This window comes from Rhamphochromis sp. 'chilingali' (assembly GCF_963969265.1).
Source record: "Rhamphochromis sp. 'chilingali' genome assembly, chromosome: 13".
Taxonomy (NCBI): domain Eukaryota; kingdom Metazoa; phylum Chordata; class Actinopteri; order Cichliformes; family Cichlidae; genus Rhamphochromis; species Rhamphochromis sp. 'chilingali'.
In genome coordinates this window covers 21,970,229-21,995,910 of record NC_137940.1, presented here as the reverse complement: position 1 = coordinate 21,995,910, position 25,682 = coordinate 21,970,229, and the positions used below count along the sequence as shown (strand labels likewise).

Genomic DNA, 25,682 nt, shown 5'->3' with positions numbered 1-25,682 from the left:
TTTTAGCCTTGGTTTTGGGACCAAAGAGTGTGCGTGTGTGTGTTGAAGCTTTGTTAAGCCCAGAACAAAGACTTGATTCCATTGCTCAAGGTGATTGAGAGATGCTCTTGATGTTCTCTTCGCTTTCATGCATACTGTAAGGATAAAGATATGCCTTATAAATCAATAATTCCTGCATCACGTGCTCGGAGCCCGTCTTTGGTGCAGTGATGTCCTCCCCCTGTATCATTCTGCGTCCTCTGTAGTGCAATCTCCTCCTCGCTCTTCACTAGCTATTGAATGTCAGAGCAGTGCTGCTTAAAAATATAGCTTTCTTTTAAATCCTGCTCAGTTTATACATGTGGATTTTGAAGTGGAATTTATTAATGTCATGCCCTTTCAGGGATATGACTAATTATGAGAGAAAGGTTTGAAGGAGAATGTGTCGCCTGGGTGAGGTTATATAGCTGTTTCATCTGTCAACACTTTGAAACTGGTTCACCGTGCTCACACATTAGGGCTCTTACTGTTGTTGGTTAATCAATAGCTACCTCTCCATGCTCACTTCTTTTCTTCCCCTTTCCTTTTCTCGATGGGAAGCAGATGACAGGCTTAGGAAAGGACAGGCTTTGACGATGCTGTCAAAATGTGTGTGTTTTTCAGGACAGATTATACCACCCCCTTTTTTTCTAGAGTGCTGAAGTGCTATCGAAAAGTTTTTTTTGTCTTTAGAAGAAAAAAAGAAGAAGTAATAATTGAAGATGAAAATACTGTATTCTTGCCTGTAGGTTGAAGGCTGTGGAGGTGTTAATTTGGTTGTGAATGCTTGGAGGAAATGTAAAATGAAATCTGCGAGAATTTATGGTCGTGAAGCGTATGCATCGGGAAAGGTCACAGCTCTGTCATTTAAAAGAGGAGAAAAAAAAAGATTTCAATAAATGGTTGGCTCTGTCTCCGGTGAGATACTCGAGCTGCGTATGGCTGACTGGGTGATGCTGGAGCACTGGTGGAGAACAGAGGGGAGAAAGAGTGATGGAGCACATCCCTAACACCCTTCCGGAGAAAGAATACCCCAGTTAACTCTTAACGTCCCCCGAGATCAGGCCATCCACTGCAAGGGCAGAATAATACTGTATCTCTGCTGCAGCTGGTGAGCATTGTTGACAGCACTGATCCAAGATCCCTTATTAGAGAATGAGAGAAACCCCTTCAGCAACGTCACCCTGGAGAGAGGATGGTGCTAGGCAGGGGGATTGAGAGAGAGAGAGATGAGGGTGAAATAAAGCAGAAAAATAAGAGAAATTGTAGAAAATTGAAGGAATATTTTTAGAAGACTGCACAGGAAGAGGCAACCACACTGAGGGGAAAATAAAGGAGATAATCAACAGAGAGAATTACAAACTATTGAGAGAATAATTGTTAGTTTCTAGTTGCAACGTGCAACGGCTGCCTTTTTTGGTTTCCGTGGTGGAAAGATTGATCACCGGCCAATCGAACGCAGCCCACAAGGAGCAAAGAGTTCCGAGAAGTAGAAGCTGTGTTGGCTTTGCAGTTTGCATGTATGAGACTAAGTAATGCTCAAGGAAACTGCCTCCAGCTGTGAAGTGAAGTAGTGCAGGGATACTTGGAATCCAATATCAGTGCTAAGGCTTGAAGTAGCTTTAAGGCAAGGCTGCATTATAGATCTAGCCCTTGTTTCATGACAGCATGTGAAGTGCAACGTACCCCGAGCACGCAGGTTTTAATAGATGTGTCATAGGGGATGAGCATGCTCGTAATCAAGGGGAGAGGACGGGTGGCAGGACTGCGGACAACTTCCCATTAAAGTGATTCCTGCCAGACTACCATCTTAGCATTCACACCAGTAGCGGTTGCTTTCTCTTTAGACTCTCACATCGTCTTTTATGAACCTCTAAATCCACCTCTGTGCTCGCTGTTCCTCCCTGTACACCCCAGCTGAGCTTCCATGTTTTCCAAATAGGGCAGGAATAATTAGATGAGCAAACATGGTCTTATGGAGAACAAGCTCATCTTTTTTTGTTTCGACCAACTGCATTTATTTATTTATTTATAGCCTGATGAGATACTGTTTAATTAGGTCGTGTCACTTTAACTATAATGCGGTGACACCAGATTCAATGCAACTGACATTAGATACACTGTATCATAGCTGTACGCCAGGGCTAGTTATAAAACATTACTTTCATTTTCTTTGTGTCATCCTGTCCTTAATAAGTCTCTCCTGTATAGCAAGGCCAGTCCCCCCCCCCCCCCCCCCCACCCAACCACCCCCTCTCCACATCTATTATCGCTCTCCTCCATAGACAATAATGTTCAAAAAGAATCACAGTAAAACACTGTGACATTTCAAATCTCTGCAATGAGCTGGTTGTCAAGGAGATGTCTCAGTGAGATGTGTCAGGCAAAAAAAGGAAGTGCTCTTTTAAAAGAGCGTTTACCCAGCCACCGGAGGTGTAATGTGCCTGCCATTAGGACTCTGCAGGCAAATAAGGGAGTTAGAGAGACGCACTGTTCTCCACAGTGTAAGAAAGCACCTTTAGAGATCCGGGGGGAGTCCCTCTGAATCCTGATCAAAATCCATTAGAGTCTTGCGCAGTTAAAGGGAGCATGGTCCTGTAGTGACCAGGCAGCTGCATATTGACACACTGACACACACTGGTCATTTCTGCACCAGCCAGGCACAGTTAACATCAAACGGACAAGGACCTGGAGATCTTTTCCCCTCACTGAGGTCTCCTCTTGGATAACCTCATCCCCTTGGGGGGGAGGGGTGGGTGGGGTGGGGCGGAACTGTTTAGAGCGGACTGGCCGATGAAACTGACGAAAAGTGCCAAAAACTATTGTTGATAAAAGATGCATACTGCTGTGTTGTGTTGGGGGGATATAGCAAGACAGGCTGAAAGGCGGGTAGACTGAAGCAGCTGTCAAAATGGTTGTTTGTAGCCCCGCGCGTACAGCGCTTTGGGGAAATAATAAACTGCATCATTAGAACCCCTGTCATTCACAAGTTGTTTGTAGCAGGCTGGCTGTAAATACCCACTCCAATGCATCGCACATAGAGCACAGGTCAGAATCATTAGGTGGCTAATTTAGCAAAGAAAAACACATCTTATGAGATGGTGTGCAGGTGTAATAACACACCAGGCCCACTGCAGCCATAAATTAATGCCATATTCCATCTTCTGCTTAAAAGTAATTGAAGTGAATGCTGTTGATTTTTAAGGCTTTCTTTGGGTCCTATATATTTCCTCGCAACAACACGGAGTTTATTTTATTTATACTTTTTTGTATAATTTTTATAATGGGTTTTTTTTTATGGGGTGTGGGGGTGAAATTGCACCTCTGCAGCTCTCGGGCCTGTTGCTCCATGAGACCGGATGAAAAAGCGAAACTTTTCCTCGTCTTAATGAGTCAGCATTCCAGCGCAGGACCACGGTGTGCAGCCATATGGCACCACCTGAACGAGTCTGACTAGTGATCCAGACGACCTCCTGACGCCTGCAAGTGTTTGTGTCTGTGGCCGGTCTGTGCCACACCCCCTTCTCCTCGGTGCGGTGGTATGATCCAGGGATACTGTTATAGCACCACCGAGCCTCACCAGCAACAGCATCATCGGGTTCAACTGCGGCTAAACGCACCGCGCCGGGATCCCTGTCACACCGCACAGCGGAGCTGGCTCGCGCACAGCCCCGTGCGAGGAGATCCCTTCCTCCCCGCGCAAAATCGTCTCGTCGTCCTCCATCGGCATTTCAGCGAGCATCATCAGCATCATCAGCACCGCCGCCTCGAAACCAGACCGCGGAGAGAGGGTGTCTCGTCCACATTTTTTAACCGGAGCTCAAGTCACATTTCTGCCGGTGGTGGGGAGGGGGGATAGCACACACTTCGGCTTTTGCAGGCTGCTTATAGCACGGAATCGGACTAAAGGGATGTCTTTACGTCGGGAAGGTAAGCGGCACGTTCAGTTCTGGCCTTTTTAGTGGGCTCATTAAGCGGGGGAGGGAGATCGGGCTACGGTGCTGCTTGGCTAAACGAGGCTCGGGTGCCGAGACAACGTGAGTTTCACGGGAATGGTGATTATCAGCTGTTCTGATGCGCCGTGCAGTGCTATGACCTGTGCGTGTCTGTGCGCGCGTGTGTGTGCAGTGTATGACAGAGTGAGGCAGACACGCAGAGAGGGGGAGAGTATATAAACGTGTGTGTGTGCGTGTGTATGTGAGTGTGTTTGTGTACGTGTGTGTGGTTGGGCTTTTATGAAAACCAGTGCACCTCGTTTGAAGTGTGGGGATGCAGACTTTGTGCCTGTGTGTGTGACAACCTGTCTAAATGATGACGATCCGAGTACAGTGCGCGGAGCAGCAGGCTGCCAGCTTTGTATGTGTCGTAGCCGTTTTGAACACTCACAGCCTTGAGTTGTTGGGGTTTTTTTGTTGTTGTGTTTTGCTCCACTTCTGACTCGTCCGCTTTATCTCCATCAGCAATCAGATCCAGAGGGTGTAGATCTCTCTGACGCGCCTACCCGGGCCCGGGCTAGACATTACCACCAGTATAGGTCCAACAGGCACCGTGACCCACTGTGTTTCTCTGTTATTTTTACATCTCTCATGTCAACTCCTAGCCCTTCTGGATGGCTGGTGAGGCAATTTCTGGCCTAAATTATTGAGCTGCGTGATATCTATTTTCCACGTTGGCGCAGTTTAAAAATGTGTGAGGGTAAATAATTAACAGGCGGCAAATGCATTTTGATAAATCATAATTATTGTGAAGGCAGCGCAAATTGCACCGAGATGGATAGGCTCTGAGAGACTTAAATTAGACCTCCTCACTTCTCCCCTTCACAGCAGATTATAAATAATTGTTTGGAGTAAACCACTCAAGGCACATTTCCAATAAATAAATAAATAAGTCATAGATAAGACAACAACAAATAAGGAAAACAAATATATGAATAATGCAGATTTCTGAGGAATTCTCCAGATATATTATTCCATTAGCTTTGAACTCTCATTCCACATCTTTTCCGATGGTATTAAATCTGGCTTTGTTTGATTGAGGGGAGGCAAAAGCATTTTAATCATAAGCTATAATTCATCAGCATCTCTAATACATGCATCTAATGCATCACCCACTACAGCCACTGTACACATCTCTCAGAGAGCTGCATTAGTGTTTGGACTGTTTCACCCATCTGGCATACCTGATTCCTGCATTATTATTTTGGAGTGTTCAAAAAAAAAGAAAACAACAAAAGCAAACCAACCCGGTGTGGCTTCTGCTGCAAGCTTTGAACTGTGGGGATTTTTGTCACACGGTGTAACCCTCCCGTGTCACTGCCCTACCTGGCTTTGCTCACAACGAAGCTGTAGCTGTGCTTTATTCTTCTTCGGCTTGCACATTATTGATAGTCATGATAAAAATCAGGCACTTTGTCTCAGCTCCATGTGATTAATAGAGTGCATCTTGTACAGGAGGCTTGATAACACACATACACACATGCTCTCTTCTTCACCATATGGACGCACACTCTTTTAGTCACATTAGTCATAGGGAGATGATGTGCATGCACTGGACCAGCAGAGGTTGATGGTTGGTGCTCTGGTGTAGATTGGCTTCGCGTCGTGGTGGCGGCCTTCTTGTCATTCGCATACATGCAGATGACTTTCAGTCCTTCCGCGATGATCAACAGTGATTAAGTGCATATTTTTTTTAAATGGCACACCCATAATGGCAACACCTTAACAACCACAGGACAGGCCTTTGAATTGAAATGTCACTTCAGCAATTAAATGCTGCGCACACACCACTGATAAGGCCTTCCTGTCAGTCAACCAACTCACCACACCACCCTTCAATCACTCGGATATTCCAGATTGTACATTTAAACTTGAGCTAGCACACACACACGTACACACACACACACACACACACACACACACACACACACACACACACACACACACACACACACACACACACACACTCTCTCAGCAGCAGTTAGCAGTTGTCGCTGTGCTAATTATCTCCCTCAGTTGTTGCACTTTTTAATTTTCACAATTGTTGTTCTTAAGCGGGCGGTGCATATGGTGTTTTGGAAATCCAAAATAGCTGCTTAGTTCCTTGGCTTGGAGTCACATCATTATTTCAGTGCAACTTCCTGACAATTTGGGCCCCGAGTGCCGATTGTTAGGATGCTGGCATTTTGCCTCGGCTGTCAGCAGATCCCATTGTCCTGTGTCAAGAAACCACTAACAAAAAAAAAACCAAAACAAAAAAACTGTTTGCTTACTTCCAATAATTTGTGTTTTTCTGAGATTTGAGTGATATTGCATGGCCTTTGGATAGTGCAGTGCTGTGCGAGACAGCGGGGGAGTTCTTTTTGTTATCCAGCTCTGCATTATTTATGAATTTTCATTCCAGGAATGCAGTAGCCCCTGGCACTGTAATGCTCCCCTCTCCCATGGAATCGCTCACAATCTTCCCTTCTGACCCACAAGTTTGTCCACAAAACTCATTTTCTTTAATAAAATTGGGGTCATGAATTAGCGAGAGGACAATGTGAAATGCATCAGAGGTTATTTATTATATAGAGTACAACAATCAGTGCTGCAGCCAGGCAAAATGTGGCCCGGTGGGAGTTTTTATCCCTCTCTCTCCTCTTCTTCCTCTCGCTCTCTCTCTGCATGTCCATCATATAGTAGGAATGTAATTGCTGGAAAAGCATAAAATGCGTTTGCGTTCACCACCCGGCTGATAATTTCAAAGTAAAAGCGCTCACGCCAGCCAGCTAATCAGAGTGCTAGACCCCTAGACTTGCAGACACAAACACACATATACACACACACACACATATGCAGCGTAGACACTTAGAGATGTAACCACTGTACAACTTCAAATATTTACCTTCTTGCTGCAATGCTGCTCCATCCTCAAGAGGAATTGTTTAACAAATCCTGCAGTGCTAATTAGCGTTTCCTCTATTCATTCGCCTGTGGTTGGCCTCTGCAGCAAGGAAATTGCCAGCCTGTGATTTTTTTTCTTTTTTTTTGAAAAAAGGAAATACAAAAGCAATATAGTGCTACCAAATTACCCTATAAAAACCTCACATAGTGAGCCCATCATTTAGACTTGACAATTCAGGCACTTGGAATAAGAAAGCAGGGTTGGCACCAAAGTGATTACTGTTAAAAAAGCAGTAAATATGAAAATGGTTCAGTTGATGGCTTTGCAGACTCATTAACAGCTAATTATAAAAACAAGATTCATCAAAACAGTTGAACTCTTAGATATTTGGTCGCCATTTATTGATAAATATCACAAAATGTTACTTCAGTAAGTATCATGTATTGTATTTTTCTAGTAACTGACCATTATTAAGAATTCAGTAGTTACATATTAAGCTTTGAAGATTTTTTTTACTAGTGAGTGTGTGTGTGTCTAAACCAAAACCTGGACCGACAGCAACAGAGAAACAGATAGAAATAGTAACCAAAATCACCTTCTTTGCCAATGCTACACACACACACACACACACACACACACACACACACACACACACACACACACACACACACACACACCTACAGACGCATAGATACAGTATATGCCGGAGGCACTCTTCTTTAAAGTACTCTGCTAAGTCTCAACTGGCATCTCCAGCCCTCTGTTCTCTCTTGTCGTCTTCCATTGGGCTATGGGCAACAGTCAGGAACTATGTACAGTTCAATAACTACTCAGGTGTTATGTGAGATTTCTATGACAAAAATGCAATCACAGCCTCCCTTCACACTCCTCCACTTTCATCCTGGTCCCCCTCCTTTCAGATTTCTAGTCTGCACACAGAAGGATCAGAACCACGAGAGGCTGGCTGGTCAAGCCCACTCTACCTCTCTTTAAAATATGAGATTAATTTGTCAAGAGGTGTGTGTGTGTGTGAAGACCAGCGCTGATGGCGCACACCTAGACAGAAATTTGAGATAGCTGTCAGAATATTTTTAATTTCAAACCTTAGCACGTGCGCGTTAAGGTTTGAGGACCTAATTTTGCGTATTTATGTTGAATTATATTACACACAGGGATACAGCAGACAATCTTTTTCATCGCTTATTAATACATTTTCTTGCTTTTTAAAAAAAATAAATAAATATGGTTCTTAGAATTTGTAGTGATGCCTTTAAATGTCAGCCCAAGAGCCCCAAGCGCAAACATACAAAAACAACAAGTTAATGTTAGAAGGAGCCATAACCTCGCAATATGGAATATTTTTGCTTGAGTAATTACTTTTAACCCTAGCAGATAAATGTTATTTCAGTCAATCGCTGAGCTATTTCGGTGTAATTCTTTCTTTCATGACAGCATTTTATTTTCTGATATTGCTGTACTGGAACTATCATAAAAAATGACAATGCAGTATCTAATGACACACATAGAAAGCACTTCTACATGGACACGCATCCCACTGTAAAATCTTTTATTAATCCAGTCAGCAGACAACTTTAGCAGAAGAAAAATCAATTTTTGTTTCTTTCCCAATTTATTACCACATAAATTGTCCTTCACCTCCAGGTCCACATCTTGGAATTAGTGTCAAAATAATTAAGTTTAAACCAATTATATCATATCCTGCATTTGTTCACACAGAGGACAAAGGGGCAGCTGGCACTGGCTAGCTTATCGCCTGCAGACACGGGAGCCATCAGGAGAGGGTACCGGCTGAAATTGGATGCGTCAGATATGCCGAAAAACTGCGCACGATCCACCTTGAGGGTGAAGCAAACAGCCATGGTTTAGCCAAGTTACTAACTGGAGACTAAGTCGCCTTCACGTCTGCTCCATATTAGCGCACAATGAAGCTCAACAGCACGTCACACACCTACAGTTGCACCTCAAGACCGTGATTAATAACTCAATATGAATGAGTTGCATCAGTAGCTTTGTTGCATGCCCATGAAATGATTTATTTAGCACTATAAAACACAGTGATATTACACTGTAGATCTCTCCGCTAAACGAGTTCATCTATTTCCTGCTGACTGGTAAATAGCCTCATGTGTATCATCAGTAATATTCATAGCTCTACTTTCTAGATGATCATGAATTATTAACTCATAGAAAAGATGAATAGCGCCAAAATGGTGCTTGATGCATCTCTGCTGGAAGCCACATTTTGCACAATGCAATTTACAGTAGGGTACAGTACGGTTGGGTTGGGTGTGTTTTTCAGTGCCTTGCGAGGAGGTGAATTGTTTTCATTGTTCAGGTTTAATTTCAGGGAGGAGACTTGATCCACCGTGAACTCAGGGATGTATTTCAAGCGCGTGCATCATCGCACCAAATTGACTTCTGTCTGTAGAGACACATATTCTTCGCTGATTGCAAGCCAGGATGTCAAGCCAAACTGCACAAAGCAAAGTGATGTGAAAAAAAGGAAGACCAAAAAAAACAAGGCAATATGTACTCCAAGAAAACCAGAGAACGGCAGAGCTGCACAGCCATTTTTCATGCGAACCAGGCTTTGTACATCACGTTTCCGGACGTAACAATCCCGAAATCTGAAATTTTACCAGATGCTTTCGCGTGTCATCCCCACCTTGGTCTCAAAAAGGAATTGTCTGGGGGGAAAAAATCCTTATTTTGTTCTCGTTAATGTGCTCGGATGACACAGTGATTCATTTGACAGGAACCAAAATGAGAAATGCAAATTGGTGAGGAATGTGCCCACTGCAGATTTTGCCTAACAAATTTTGAGGAAGGAGAAAGAAAAAGGACTGCAGTGGAAAATAAGATGCAGGATAAATGAAAAAGCAAGGCGGAGGTTTGAGATATCGAAGGAAAAAGTGCTTCAAATGTCTCTCTGCCACTTCCTAACTGTAAATACATTTTACAGTATGTGTGCTATTGATTTCAAATTTATGTGATTTGTTTATCTGGAAATCTGCAACTCTTCTCTTTCGCTGTTACATCTCACCATGGCCTGTCTGTGCGTCTCACATATATATTATAGCCTTTAGGGCTGAATACACATTTCTAACAATCCTGCATTCATTCTTGGTGAAAGCTCGAAATTTTTATGTCTGTCTCAGAGCATGGTTAAACAGACTGTCTGCCATAACCTTGAGGCGGATTTATATGTTTATATAAATTGAACAGACGTATAGGTGGGATGTATTCAGCCCATCGCTTCTGTCTCGTCAGCTCACAAAAGAGCATTGCGAGAACGTCGGCTTGTTCCCGACGGAGTCCCGTGGTCTTTGAATAGCTGCTTCTCTCTTTGTTGAGAAGTATTTTCCTGTGTGAGGCTGCTGAATGCCATCCGTGGCCTCAGTCTCTGAGCCGCCAGGAGAATCAGAGTGAAAGTGAGGGCTGAGAAGAGATCTGAGGAGCAGCAGGAGCCCTCTGGACTTTTGCATTGGGAGTGCCGCAAAAAAAAGAAAGAAAGAAAGAAAAAGATCTCCTCTTACACGCTCCTTGGTTTTCAGAGGCTGAGAAGCATCAAATTGTAACAGCGCAGACGGAAGATTAGCCCACTTAGCATTCAGAAATCAATCTGCTGGGCTGCTCAACAGCTACTAGTACATCGTTTCAGCTGCTCCTCTGGAGGACTAATGCTCTTTACTCACTCATTTCTCCGTAATCAACAACTTCATGAGTGAGGACGCACAGGAAATACTGTCTAAATCGCAAGTCACCAAATCCAATTTCAGGAATCAATGGCATTGATTTATCAATTAATTTTGCATCCCTAATGCTGCCACTTTGCTTGGCTTTGGGTGTTGGGAGGGTTTTAGCGGTCAAATGCATTATTGAAAGAGGCTTTTTTTCCAAGCAGTGGCTGATGCAGAGAGCTTAGGAGGTTGTCACTCATGATGTAAAGCTTTATTTGCAAAGCGAGTTAGTGCGAACAGCCTTTTAGTCCGCCGAGGAGGACAGTGACATGTATTTATCTTGCGAGAGAGGAGGAATATCAAATGTGTTGAATAAGGCTTTGCCTTGTCAGGAATATTGATTAAGTGGTTTTGGGTGGTGTCTCTTGCTCCGTGTGTGTGCGTATTTGCGGTCAAATCCCCGTGTACCCCTTCAAGTGGATGTGAATACAGTACATGTGTGCTGTTGCATACTTGCATCATATTTTGTGTTTTCTTGTTTGCTCTCCGGCCTTCTAGGGAATCAGCAGAGGGCTTTAGATCAGAGACGGGCAGGATCGGAGTGTGAATAGAAAGAAGCAGTGGGGGAGACAAAAAAGACTATGGGCTACCTTAGTCGAGATCTGAAAGGAAGAAAAAAGTCATAACTGTAGTCAAGATATAAAAGAAAGCTTTGAAAAGTTAAAGCTTAGCTACTCCCTTGCTCTAGGCCACATTCAGAGAGCATGAATAGTGTAGGACCTTATGGATTTCTCCACACTGCTCAGGCATGAAGCGCTGATATGGGATTTGAGCCATGTCCACTATAAATAGTCAAATGGCCCAGGTTGGTCCTGACAGCTCCTGACAGCTCCTGACAAGGGCCGATCTGCTCCGTGAGCGGACGCACGCAGACTTTATTTCCTGCTTCTTGGTCATGCTCTCATTCTAACACGGGTGGGAATACAACAAGGATTTGCAGGGCTACACGTGTCACCTATACGACTTGCTTTGCACATGCAGCAGATGCATTAACCTTGGGTTATACGGTGTGCGGAATAATGAGGGCGTACGGTGAACCGGAGGCTGAATGGTGAAAGACACTGCGACGACAACACAGGAACAGCAAGCGGGGTTCGCACAATGCTGTCTTTGCTGAGAAGGCCAGTGAAGACTGTTGAGCCTCTGTGGCATGTGGGTGTTCAAGTGTGCTGTTTGTCAGCTAGCGTGAAATGCTATAAGAACTTGTAGGCGCAAGGGCACTGAGTGTGTGTGTGTGTGTCCATCTGTGGATGATTGTCAGTGTGTTGTTCATCTTCAAACCCAGGAGCTAATAAAGTCTGTATGCTGAGGTTTATGTGTCCGAGCATGCGTATGTATATATATATTTATATATATTTATATGTGTGTGTGTGTGTGTGCTTGTGTGCTACAGTATGTGTTCTGCTGGTAAATTCGGCAGCAAGAGATTTCAGGCTTGGTCAGCTATGAAAGCACAACTACGTGACAAGAGTGCTGCTGCCGCCCACAGATAGCTAGCCCTTATCCACTAATTAAAACCCTCTATCACTCCATGTCTCACTTGGCAATCTCTCTATCCTTCAATGCTCCCCATTTTCATAGTGAAATCTCTCCATCTCTTATTATCTATCCATCACTCCCCTTATCCTTGTTCGCCGTTCATCCCTCCCTCCCTCCTCTCAGCAGGAGCCGAGGGCTCCCAGTGGGTGGTGCACTCTTTTGTTGTGTTGTGGGTGGTTTAGGTATAACAGGGTCCTGTGGGTCCTTCAGGGCCGCTCGTCATCGTCGTCCCTGTCATATGCCTGAGGAACCGTGGTGGTGCTAACGAATGGAGAAGATAGCTTTTTAAGCCCTATCCCCCCCACACGCACACACATCCTCCTCCCATCTCTCCATGCAAACAGCCACAAACACACACAGGAGGTGCACACACACACACACACACAGACACATACACCCTCGCTTTAGGAGAAGCGCTCTCTCTCTCTGACAGCTCACTGTTTACTCCCGTAGGACCTGTAGCCTGGATCTGCATTTGCAGCTACAGACTGTGCCTCAATTGCTTCTGATGATTAAGCCATTGTAATGGTAGACAAAATGAAAACCTGCAAACAGCGACAGGACTGTCATAACTTCACTTTGGAGCATCTGGGGCGATAAGTCTATGCTGTGGCATGAATATATTTTCTCAAGGTTCCTCATCGTCATTCCTGCGACTCGCCGGGCCTGTTTAGCGAGCAGAATTAGCTTGTCTCTGTGCAAACAAGCTTCAAGGAAACGTATAAAGGCGAGAGCTAACAAAGAAACTAGCTTCCTACTCACATGGGGTCTCCGGCCTGTTATGAAAATAAGAGCCTTCTCTGCATGTAATCCTGGAACGATACTGTATCAATAATCTGAGGACTAATATGGTTGGATGCCACTCTGCTCTCCCCGTCCTCCTTGTTTATTTACCAGTTTGAAACTCAATTTCACTGCCTCTGCCTGGCCCCAATCCTCTCTCTGCCTCATTCTCTTTTTCCATTTTGCATGCTCTCTCTTCTTTTTGCTTCATGACTTCAGCACATTCATTTGAGATTGGGAAGCGAAAATCGGTTTTGACTTGTCCTCATGGTCCTTGCCTTTTCACATGACAATCTCGACCGTGCTGTTTGTGTTATCGTCGCTGCTGTTGGACATCTGAGGGACCCCGCCCCTCCAGAGGAGACTCGGAGCGTAAATCCTTTTTAAAAGCAAGTTGTGTATGTGAGCCTCGATCACTTCTCTAAGCAGATTTTGTCCATGGCTGCACTGTTTGAATAAATAGATAGATAGGACGGAGGATCAAGTGGGTGAAGGGTCCCATTAGATATTATTGCATTTGTGTAGCCATGGATTATCACTCCCGTGTCACTGTGTGTGTGTGTGTGTGTGTGTGTGTGTGTGTGTGTGTGTGTGTGTGTGTGTGTGTGTGTGTGTGTGTGTGTGTGTGTAAGAGGGATTGATAAGAAATAGAAAAAATGGCTAGTGGCAGTGGATAAGCACTGGAAGGGGATAACAAAGCAACATGATGCTTGTGTTGTACTCAGTGTTGTCACTTTGTATTAGTTTGGTAAATAAGGAGGATGTAGTCCCCACATACTGAATCAACACTGATGCTACCTATGAATTCTGATTTGTACCATGCTGCTCAAATAAAAATGATAGATGCACTTTGAAAATGTCAAATTTCAATGGGAAAAAGTCGTGCTGGATATCTATACTGATATGGATGAGTAATGTGTTAGGAAATAAAGGATGACATGTTGTTTGATGGAAATGAAAATTATCCACCTACAGAGGGCTGAATTCAGAGAAACCCCCAAAATCAAAGTGAAAGGCTAGTCCATTTTCTTGAAATTTCATTGTAACAACTCAAAATGGTCCTCGGCAGTTTGTATGGCTCTCACATGCATCCTTGATAATGTGAGAACTCCTAATGAAATGATGGATATTGTCCTGGGGGATCTCCTCCCAGATCTGGACCAGAGCCTCACTGAGCTTCTGGACAGTTTGAAGTGCAACCTGGCAGCATCCGTGGACCAAAACAAAATTTCCCAGAAGGGTTCTACTGGATTTGCTCAGGCGAGCATGGGGGCTAGATCATTTTGATCATTTCCTTCATCCTTCAGGAATTGCCTCCAGACTCTCACCACATGAGGCAGAACACTGTCATCCACCAGGGCGAACCCAGGACCCATTGGACTGACGTAGGGTGTGATAATGAGTCCAAGCATTTCATCATGATACTTAATGGCACTCACGATGTCATTGACTAGCCTGTAGAGGTCTGCGTGTCCCACCATGGATATGCCTCTCCAGACCTTCACCGACCACCAAACCAGTTATCCCGAACGATGTTACAGGCAGTATAAAATTCTCCAAGGCTTCTCCAGACCCTTTCATATCTGTCACATGTCCTCAGGGTGAACCTGTTCTCATCTGTGGTGCCAGTGGTGGACCTGCCAATTTTGGTATTCTATGGCTAATGCCAGTCAGGCTCCACAGCACTAGAGAGTGAGCACAGGGCCCACAAGAGGACGAGTTCCTCAAGCCACTCTCATGAAGTCTGTGTCAGATTGCCTGGTCAGAGACACCAGTGATCTGCTGGAGGTCATTTTGTAGTCGGCAGCGCTCATCCTACTCCTCGTTGCACAAAGGAGCAGATACCAGTCCTGCTGATGGGTAAAGGACCCTCTACGGCCCAGTCCAGCTCTCCTATAGTAACTGTCTGTTTCCTGGAATCTCCTCCAGACTCATGAGACTGTGCCACCCTGGAGGAATTGGACTATCTTTGCAACCTTTATTTGGTCCAGATATCACCTCATGTTACTAGTAGTGACACTGACACTAACACTATCAAAACTAGTGAAAAAACCGAAAAGATTAGGATAAAAAAAAAAAGTCAGTGTCCTCCACCTGTAAAACCATTCCTGTTTAGCTGGTTGTTTCCTTGTCGCTCCTTTAGTCCACCTGTTGTTAAATTCATTGACACCAAAGCAGCTGAAACTGATTAACAACCCTCTCTGCTACTTAACTGATCAATGTCCCAGAAGTTTAATCAACTTGATGCTCTACTCTGATTAAAAGGTGTTCTTTACATTTTTAAGCAGTATATTTTGCTGTACAATCAAGTAGACTGTATAAAACAGGGGTCGGCAACCTGCGGCTCCTTTTAGTGCGGCTCCGCGTGGTTTGGGAAAATAAATTATTATTTTTAAGTAATTAGCTGAAGTGTATTTTATTTATGTTAGTTCTTTTTTAACTTGTAGTTCTAAATTGGAAGATTATTGTGATATTGGAATATAAAAATAAAATTATATTCTATAATTTTCTTAATCGCTCAAAATAAGCGTCACACTTGCCGTGCATTTATTGAGACTTTCAACCCCAGGTAAGACAATTCTGGATCTTCGGATCCACATCATGTCAGCAGCTCCACCGTGAACTATGTTAAACACAAACACCGCTCACGCCTCACAGACGACAGTTTACAGTCCTGCGTAAAGATGAAAGTGACTTCGTACAGCCCCGATTTGCAGACGCTGTGCGCAGAGGTTCAGGAGCAGAAGTCCCATTGTAAACATATCACGGCAGGCCCGACGATGTTTGCATGAACATGCTTTTCAGCATCTCTCTATTGACCACTTTTCACACACGGTTGCTGTACGCATACAGCCGGTGTTAAAGCTCACAGCCCGACACATACCAACACAACAGCATAGAGAGCACAGACGTTAAGGCGGCGAGGCGCGATTGCGGGTGCCGCTCAGGTGCGTCCGCCTCCCCTGCAGCGGCTCTGCAGACCACGCCCCGCCACACACATTAGGTAAAATACATATTTAGGCAGAATATTGCAAATATCTATTTTTCATTTTTCAGCAGCATAGTGCTTTTTCCCCCCAATTATTTTGGGGTCAATGCTCCAAAAGCCCAAAGGCGATATAAGGCTGGCGGCTCTCAACAGTTTTTGTTTGCTACATGGATCATTTTAGTTCAGCTGGGTGTCTTTCCTTTTGTTATATTTCTTTAAGAGTTCAAAATGTGTTAATTACATAAATAAAATGTAATTTTCTCTGTAGCACTTCATGGATTTAAGCAACACACCTTAGTTGTTCACACAAAGCATAAAGGTGAAAAAAAAAAACAATATATACAGTGTTATCTTCATTTTAGATGTCAAAAAGTATTTGCGGCTCCCAGTGTTTTCTTTTGCGTGGAAATCGCGTCCAAATGGCTCTTTGGGTGTTAAAGGTTGCTGACCCCTTGTATAAAAGATGGTAGTAGTCAACAACATACCTAACGTGAAGTCTCCAACATAGCTGGTGCAATCTTGATTGACCATAATTATACAAATTATACCATCAGTGCTAAGTAAAACACAAATAAAATACTTGTACCTATCAAAACTGGAACACAAAGTTTATGGATGAGCTGTACCACACGAAGCATCCAGATGTCTGTCAAAGAGGCCACGCCCCTAACTTTAAAACCTAATAAAAAAAAAAAGAAAGCATAATCCTTGATAGCTGCAGAGATGCAAAACAAATTATCGATGGGAACAAAAAAATAAGATTTTTGTTCCAGACTGTAATCCCAATAATTTCCTCTTTAAGGTTCAGCATTTTTAACATTGAAGACTACGGAGATTGACTCACTTTTGGAGCCTGCTTCAAGTGAACTGTGAATTTTGGCATCTCTACTTTGGCTTCCTTTTTCAGCCTCCAGGGTTGCTTCTTTGTGAAATAAAGACAGTGATTGTGGCTGCTTTTGACACACTGAAAAAGCTCAGTGTTCATTTCAAACAGATAGTGATAATGTACCTCCAGGGTCAAGGCCTATAATCTCCTTACCGATGAAAACATTAACAACCATGAAGAATGCAAAAATGAGATATTTCTGGCTGCCAGAACAGCTAAAACTAAATTCAAAGTTATACTAAATACATAGCTCCTCCTCCTAAGATGCAGGCTGCTTGATCACCTTAGCAACAGCCCATATGTTTCCCATATTGTTTGTGTCTATCTAACAAGTGAGAATAGATTTTCTATTTCTATTTTATCACTGCTTTCCATTCATAGCAGAAACACGTTTATTATGCTATTAACCGAATAATAAGAGATTCAGTGCATAAAAATATTCACCCATAATCGATTTGTGACACATATCTTATAGCTTATACGTTTTTTTACAGTCTCCCAGTCAGTCTGTCTTTGCATTTGCAATCAGACTATGATCATTTTTAGTAACTGGCAGTATGGTGATACAATGAAGCACTTAGCTTAACAAATGCACCGTGTAGTCCCGTGTTCTACAAGTGTATAAATAAATGATGAGAGATGATACAAACCTTGTAAGGATGGTCTGAAAGAATCCTATATTAAAAATTTACTCTAGCACGGAGCTAATTATAACAACATCTTTGGACCTTTTCAGAGCAATTGTGCTTTTTCTCTTGGAAGAGTTGCCAGTAGCTGAGCCAATGTGCCCACTCTGCCCCAAGGTGGTTATTCCTCAGCTGTGAATCTCGCCTGGTGTTGAGCTCAGGTGGCACATGCTGACTTGTCCTAGAGAACGCCCCTGTGACTTGTTTGAAGCAAGCTTGGCTCTAGGAAACAATCTCCAGGTTTCAACATCAAAACCGAGAATCAACCCCCCTAATGGGCACCCTACTGTGGGCTAGAATTAGCAGGAATAACCCCCGCCAGCAGGCTTACTTCTCTAAACGCAGGAGCCTCGAAGGACAAGGTGGAGGGCGGAGAGCGTGCGAGGCAGGGGAAGAGCGGGGAGGAGGGAAAGCAGAGGTGGACCGGTACAAGAAAGAGGGAATTATACATGTCACATACAAGCGCAACTACATTTATTAAGAGCAATGTTCACTACACCATCTGTGTGAGTTCAAACGCGCGGCGGAGGAACAAGATGATGCCCCTTTGTGCCGCGTTGCAGTCTTTCATTTTTCTGTGTAAATGTAAGACAGACATAAAACGGGACAGAGAGCCTCTGTAGAGACAGACAGCAGTCAGTGCCTGAAGCAAGCTCAGAGCTCACAGGGTAATGTATACTCGCTCCTCACCGTACCAGAGAGAAGGTGACACCAGTCAATCCCGTTCTGACAGGGCAGCTGAGATAATAGCGGGCTTTGATTCCTTGCAATAACTTCTGCCAATCAAAACCAAAGGCATCATGATTGCAGAGAGAACCACAAGCATGCGTGCGAGTGAATCCGGAGAAGCTTACTGTACGCTACTGTACGGACTGAGAAGTGAGATAATTGCACAGAAAATGCTCTTGTGCACTTTAAAAGGCCCTGTTGTGCTTAAAGGGGGAAAGATGGATGCAAGCAAAGGCTAGTGGTGAGCTTTTAGGGTGGGGGTGTGTGCAAGATGAATGCGCGAGTCAGAGGTCAGTGGGTGGTCTGCATGTGTGTGTGTGTGCATGCATGGAGGGGATGAGGAGGGTGAGTGCAAGGCCAGGCTAGGGAGGCTTTCAGGTGGAATAAAAGCGTTACTGCAGTGGTAGAAAGGTCAGCTGTAAACTTGTATCAGGCGGGTGGTGATCACCCTATGCCGCAGATCTCTGAGGTATTGAGCAGGCACGCTCTAATGGCTTTGATATATGGACTACAGGACTCCCTGAAGAGGTCAATACCATAGCACTTTGTCTCTATGAGCAATGACCCTCTCAAGCGCCATTTAGAAGCTTTATAACTGCAGGAAATAGGCTGGAAAGGCCTCGAGCAGGGCACGATGAAAGAGAACTAATATGAATGAAGTATTTTCTAATCACGTCTTCTGTGCTCTAATCGTCGTCCCAATCAATCATTAGTTTGGCGGTATAAGTATATAGCGATGGACGTTATCGGAAGCAGATTTTGATGTGGTTGAAAGAAGAACAAGAGAATCGGAGCTGAATAGAGCCAAAAGAGCTGATTTATCATTACTCCATTCGGGAGGGCAATGACACTGTAAAGACTGGCTTCTAATAGCATTTCATCATTACTTCAGAATCTGGTGAGTCACAGCGTTTAATGAGAGTGAGAGACACGGCTCTCAGCGACAAATTTGTAGATTTATTCGTAGCTTGTCAATGCTCGTCTGTAAAAGAGAGATAAAGCTTAAAGTAGCGAGAGGAAAAATAGAAACCGCAACTGACAGAACACTAAGCTTTGCTTTATTTGGGCCAATTTTTTTTCAAACACGTGCGGACATAATGGCTACCATCGCGGTCCCTTCTGAGCGTATTGATTTGGAGCAACCTTTGGTGTGAAATATGAAAGAAGCCAAATGCTGTTTATGAATGTCTGCTGTAATTGGAATGAGCAGATGTTGCAATACTGTTCCACTGTGTTCAATAATAGACTTTTGCGCTATTTTTCTCCTCTGCCCCTGTCCGTTTTATCCCGTTTCCTTTCATTTTCCACTGCTGGCCCATTCTTCTTTCTCCCTGCTGCCCTTTTCCCTTCCTCGCTGTTTCTACCCCATTGCCCTGCGTCTCACCCGCCTCGTTTTCTTCCAGACTCTGTGCTCTGTGCTGTGGCTGTGCTGAGTGACTAAAGTGGAGCCCTGCGAGCCATGGAGGAGATGGACAGCAAACCCTACCAGCCGTTGTCTAAGGGGCGCCATGAAATGGAGATGTCCTACACCAGCTCATCCGATGAGAGTGAGGATGGGCGCACCCATCACCGCTCCTACACATCACGCGAGACCCTGCCTGACTACACACACGAGCTTCGCCTCACCCTCGGTTCACATCGGGAAAGGCAGAGCAACTACAGCCAACCCCAACAAGGTACAAGGTCACGCTTATCATGCTATCAGGGCATGCTTAGGCTGGATATAGTTACCTTGAAATATACGTACGCGGTTGCAAAGATACTGTATGTGTACTCAAATGGATACTGGCACCAAAAGATAGGCAGGCAGGCACACACACACACACACACACACACACACACACACACACACACACACACACACACACACACACACACACACACACACACACACACACACACAGAGGTCAAAGACCTCTGTGAATTACCTATTACAGTCCACAATGAGCCAGAAGGACAGTCGGAGGCAGCCAATTACCTCTTCTCCACGGAGGTGATATTTCTCTCCCACAGCTAAACTAGGTCAACCCCAAACCTCTCTGGCCTCACTTGGGGTGGAACACCACCCTTCATTACACACACACACAGATACTGACACGGGCAGACAGAGGCACGCATACATGCACACACGCTTGCATATACGCGCGTGCACACACCCCGACATGTACACACACCCCGACACGTACACACACCCCGACACGTACACACCGAAAAATGTCTTCCCTGTTGGTGACAGGAGGAGAAATGGGCCAGCATGCGCTGTGATGGATGGCTTTTATGCAGGTCATGTGTGGTGTTAAAAGAGAAGCAGCACCTCATCGGGAGCACGCCACTGTGCAGGGTTCATGGTGATCAATAGATACTCTTTCCACTATCTCAACCTTGTGCTCCTCTGCAAGACCTACCCACCATGCTAACAAGCGACATTAGCCATTCATAACGGTTACAACTCCTGACAAGCGGCCCGCTCCAGGGATTTCATGGTTTGAATGCCACCTGCTATGGATTTTGTCGTCCTGTTTGCCCATATGGCAACCTGTCAATGGCCATTAGTCATAATGATGCTGCCTCGATATATTCCACGACACTGCGGTGTCAAAAGAGCACTTGCCTTTTTCAGCAGTTACTCGCCTTTCTGTTTCCATAACAAACAACATCCCCTGCCATCAGTGTCATATGGTAAGGTGCACGAGACCCCCCCAAAGCAGCCTTTCAAATGTCAATGGCAGCCGGTTCTGCAAAGCACATCTGTTCATCTTTGGGCCACAGAGTTATATATAGTATACCCTACCAAAGTAACCAACTGTTAAGGGGGGACATTGCCTCCAGTGACATTTTTAATGGATTACGGTGTTCGTGACAAAGATCAGCCAATTCGTTTCTCATTTAATTCCCCACCCATGTTCTTCATATTTTCCTTCATCTTTTAAGCCTCCCCATCTTGCCCTCTCCTCCCGTTCCTTCCGGTTCCTATCCTTCCTTTTCTTTTTCCCACGTGTTTCACTATCCACTAATATTACAAATTCCTCTCTCTTTCCATTTAATCCCACATCACCTCCTTTCTGCGCTGCACCTGTCTGTGCTAAGCCTGTTTACTTTGGACAGATACTGTTGATAGATGGCCAGATAGACAGCCAGGTCCCCAGCGACGTGACCATTTTACAGAGCTGAAAACGAATGACCAAAATAATTACATTTTTTTCCTCTACTAATGGATGCTAATTAATTTGTGCTTTTTCAGCATGCTGTTTAGAAAGCCAGAAATGCATCACAGTTTAAATATTTGAATTAAGTAAGAATCTGATTATTTATGAACCTTTTTCCAACTAATTCATTTCACATTCTTGCAAAATACCTTCTGATGACACCAAATAGACAAAACCAGAAGTTCTCTGTAAACTGCTCTGTACATAAACATACAAGGCTCCTGCCAACTCTTATACTAAAAAGAGCAAAAAAATAAACAAATAAATAAAAGCGCTGCGCATGATCCCAGCCGATCACACAGAGGGGCAGTGTACGTGCCCCGAGTTCATTAGGTTTACAAACATTATTGCTAAGTGTGCACAATAACAATTAAAAGTGTCTCAGACGGGTTCTCGGAGTTTCTCTCCTTTTAGAGAGACTTCAGTTAGTTAATCAAACCTAATCTGTAATTAAGAATAGATTTTAAAAAGCAAGTGGCCGTTTAGAATCCTCAATTAACCTAACCCCAATAAATGCACGTCTTTGGACTGTGGGAGGAAGCCGGAGAACCTGGAGAGAACCCACGCAAACACGGGGAGAACATGCAAAGTCCACACAGAAAGACTCCGGCCACACGGCGGAGTCAAACTCAGGACCTTCTTTCTGTGAGGCAACAGTGCTACAGTCCCAACGTGGACTCTATATATGACCCCAAGTTTAATTACATATTTGATTGAAAGAGTTAGAAATACTTTTATAAATGTGCAAGCTCTTAACTCAAACAGAGAAAGAAACACAAAGCTAAAATTTGGGATCCAATTCAGGGATTTTGTACATTATATTCAGCCTACTTTCTTGTGATTGTTTTACCCAAACTGCTTGGCAAATAATGATTTTTGCTCATGACAGGTACTTACGAGATTGGAAGAAAGCACAGTAATATAAAACAGTCACATAAATAGTCCGGAGGCCTGAGCGGGTGACTGTAATGGCAGGAAATGGGAAGTTCTTCAAAGAAAAATATTGTCGCTCTAATCACTTCCACCCCCGGCCTCTTGTTTTATCATAAATATGTTTCAAAACAAAGCGGTTAGACAACTTTTCAGTTTGCAGTCAATCCGTGTTTGTTGCTACTGGGAAATGGCCAATTTGCTTCCAAATTGCCCTCTTGCAGCCAATTTGAACTAAACAGTAGTGTGGAGTGGTGACCAATCTTTGGCTGCTTTAATTCCAGCAGAACAGTATGTGAGCCAGACTTGGTCTTGACCCCATCAAACAGGCACAGCAGGACACATCGCTGGTCAATGAAGTGGTCAACAGGACTGCGGCTTTTATTGAAACGCTGCGGTTCATGTTCAGAGGACCTGACCTAACACGCGTATTAGCTGCGCTAAGTGAGAAGGAAGGGAAGTGTTTCTTTCCTCTGTTCTCAGAGGGGCCTGTGGTACCAGGCTGCTATCTATATGGATTTCAATTGATGCCCTCATTTCTTCACAATTACATCAGTTCCTTCACTTCCACTTATACATTCTAAACAGAAAACTCATGTGGTGAGAAAGAAAATTTACTCAACTGCCTCTACAGGAAAAAAAAAGTAGCACTCAATTGAATTGAATTGAATTGAAGTGTAACCAGAGGACTAACACAGTATATCTGATGTTCTCAGATAACAGGTTGATGCTCGGGATTGGAGGGCGTTCTAATACCTGAAAGCATATGAGGCTCAATTTTTCCCTCAGTCTGAGTCAATATTAATAAGGTTTGATCTTTATCTGATCTCTTCACCCCACCAAGGAGAATATAGATGAGATCAGTGCTCTGTTTGAGCAGCAGTTCAATACATCTCGAGCTCAATAACACACATCGGGCAGCCCGAACAGGATATAGCCTCACTGCAAATGGTTAAGAAAAATTGAGGCTGACATTTTGATTTGGACCTCTGCTAAAAAAGAAGAAGAAAAAAAAAAACTTTTAATAAATGCTTGCTCAAATAACAGCCTGCCTGTTGGAATAATTTGGGAGGTGTTCGCTGTTTGGCTTGTAAATGCCTGTCTTTAGCAAACACCTGGTCAGCTTAGTCGCTGAAGCAAATAAAAAACACACGCCAGTATTAGAGGCTTTGCAGTTCTTTGGCTGTGCGTGCTCATTTTGCATGTCTCCCCTCCCTCCCTCTAGATTTAGACTTCTGTAAGGCCGGGCAGTTGAGGAGCCCAGACTTTCACATCCACCAACAGCAGCAGCAGCAGCAGCAGCATCAGCAGCATCAGGAGGAGGAAGAGGAAGTGTTGTGCTCTGGACCGACCGGGCACGTCCACAGCCACGGCTACTCCCTCGGTGTGGGTTCGGACGTGGACACGGAGCCGGAGGTGGACCCGTCTCCCGCTCACGGCCTGCAGCACATGTGGATGCGCGGCCTCAAGTCTGAGCAGAGCTCCTGCCTCACGAGCCGCGCCAACTCCGCCCTCTCTCTAACTGACACCGAGCACGACAGGAAGTCTGAGCCTGACAATGGTGAGTGGGGAAAAAACCCTCTCTTCTTACTCGTTAATGGGATTGTCCATCAGCAGTGGAGATCGGCTTGGCAGATAATTTAGTAGCACACCTTTGATGATTTTCTTTTCTACAAGCAAGGAGAATGCAGCATGTGGTGAAGTGAGATGGTGTTTCACATCCTACACTTATAGCCTCATTATAGAAAAGAGACGCAAAATAAACGCAAAAAGAAAAACAACACCTAACATTCTTCTTTTTTTTGAGATTTAAGTTACACCCCTGGTCCATTGCGTGATTGAAACTCTCAGTATTCGAACTAAAGCTAATGCTTAAGTTCCTCTTTCTTTGAAGGCTATTTGATGTGACTAAATAGAGTAAATGTACTATTGGTTATTTAGTCTCTGAAGTGAGCTCTTATTGAAGGTGAAGCTGGGGTTGACTCTGAGCTCAAGGAAAGTCCAATGATGAACATCCACAGAATATGAGTTGGAAAAAGGATTGGAGATTTTGGATTAAAGGAATTGTAGCGGTCCCATGTCTACAGTGCCTGAATGGCTGCCTGAGGGCATCTGACAACCGCCTCTGTGGGAAGACTCTAGCCTAGAAGGAAGGAGAAGTTGAGAGGCAGGCGAGGTGGGGAGGGGGTGAAGATATTGGGCCAACTAGAGAAGAGCCTGGGATGGTGCCAGCTATCTGTCTTGCGCTGCTGGGCTTGGCTGGGCTCCCTGCAGATGGAGAGTTAGTTAGAGGTGCACGCAAACAAAGACAGAGCTCTCCAACCCGTCCCCAAGGGCACTGTCTGTTTATGTGCCGCAAAAAAGGTGGAACGTATTCAGTGGCTGAGAAAAGGAAGGGTGATGGAGAAAAAGAGAGAGGGGAGAAGGAGAAGGGGCAAGCAAAAAATGCAAATGAGAGAATAGAAATGGTAATGTAATGGTATAATTAGAATGAGAATAAAAGGGAATGAGTGGTTGAGGGTAAAACAGGTGAAGGAGACGCTAGTTTCAAGTGAGTGCTAGACAAAGATGGTGAAAGACTGGGAAGACAGAGGAGAGAGCGAAAAAGGAGCTAGAAAGGTTTTGGGATGCTTGGGAATAGCTGGTGCACTGGACAGGAAGTCAGCGTCACTGAAAATGAGGGTGAGAGAGAGTGGGAATGCTTGCAGCAGTACACAGTAACCAATTTGTGATGGCTGCGTGCATATGGTCCAAAGATATTACCATTTCAGATGAGGGACTCTGTCTTTATCCGGGGTCAGAATTAAAACTGCAAAAAAAAAGAAAAGAAAAAAAGGTGGAGGCAGCTTTGAATGAAGCAGACAGCAGGGAATAAGGATGGATGAAGTCACAGACGTAAGAGGGGAGGATTAAAATGTTCAAAGTGTTGGGCTTTGCTGCTACAGTGCACCAGGAAAGCCGGTTTATGTGTGGATTTCATGTGTCACATGATGATGTAATGCATGTCCTGTGTTTCTCTCTCCAAACTTTTCTCAAGAACACGCTCTCCCCCCTTTTCACTCACACCTATGCTCCTCTGCTGCGTCCGTATCCTTTTTACTCTGCAACCTTATTCCCTCTCCACCACCGGCAGCAGCCCATTTATTCTTATCCTCTTCCTGTCCATCTCTCTCTGAGACATGGCCAGGTGTGTCCATGCGTGGCATCCTCTAATAGGAAATGTATTATGGATGTCACATTTCTCTCCATCAGCACAACAAAGTCTCACACGCC

The 25,682-nt window shown here is 44.3% G+C and overlaps 1 protein-coding gene across 1 annotated transcript in view; it reads left to right on the top strand.

Moving 5' to 3' along the window:
• Positions 1-3,604: 3,604 nt before the first annotated feature.
• Positions 3,605-25,682, top strand: part of tenm1 (teneurin transmembrane protein 1) — a 198,384-nt gene continuing 176,306 nt past the window's right edge. Inside the window, exons 1-3 of the mRNA XM_080900924.1 lie at positions 3,605-3,948; positions 19,677-19,949; positions 23,635-23,970. Coding sequence (XP_080757050.1) covers positions 19,733-19,949; positions 23,635-23,970 — 553 coding nt within the window. The 5' untranslated portion in view covers positions 3,605-3,948; positions 19,677-19,732. The remainder of the gene's footprint in view (positions 3,949-19,676; positions 19,950-23,634; positions 23,971-25,682) is intronic.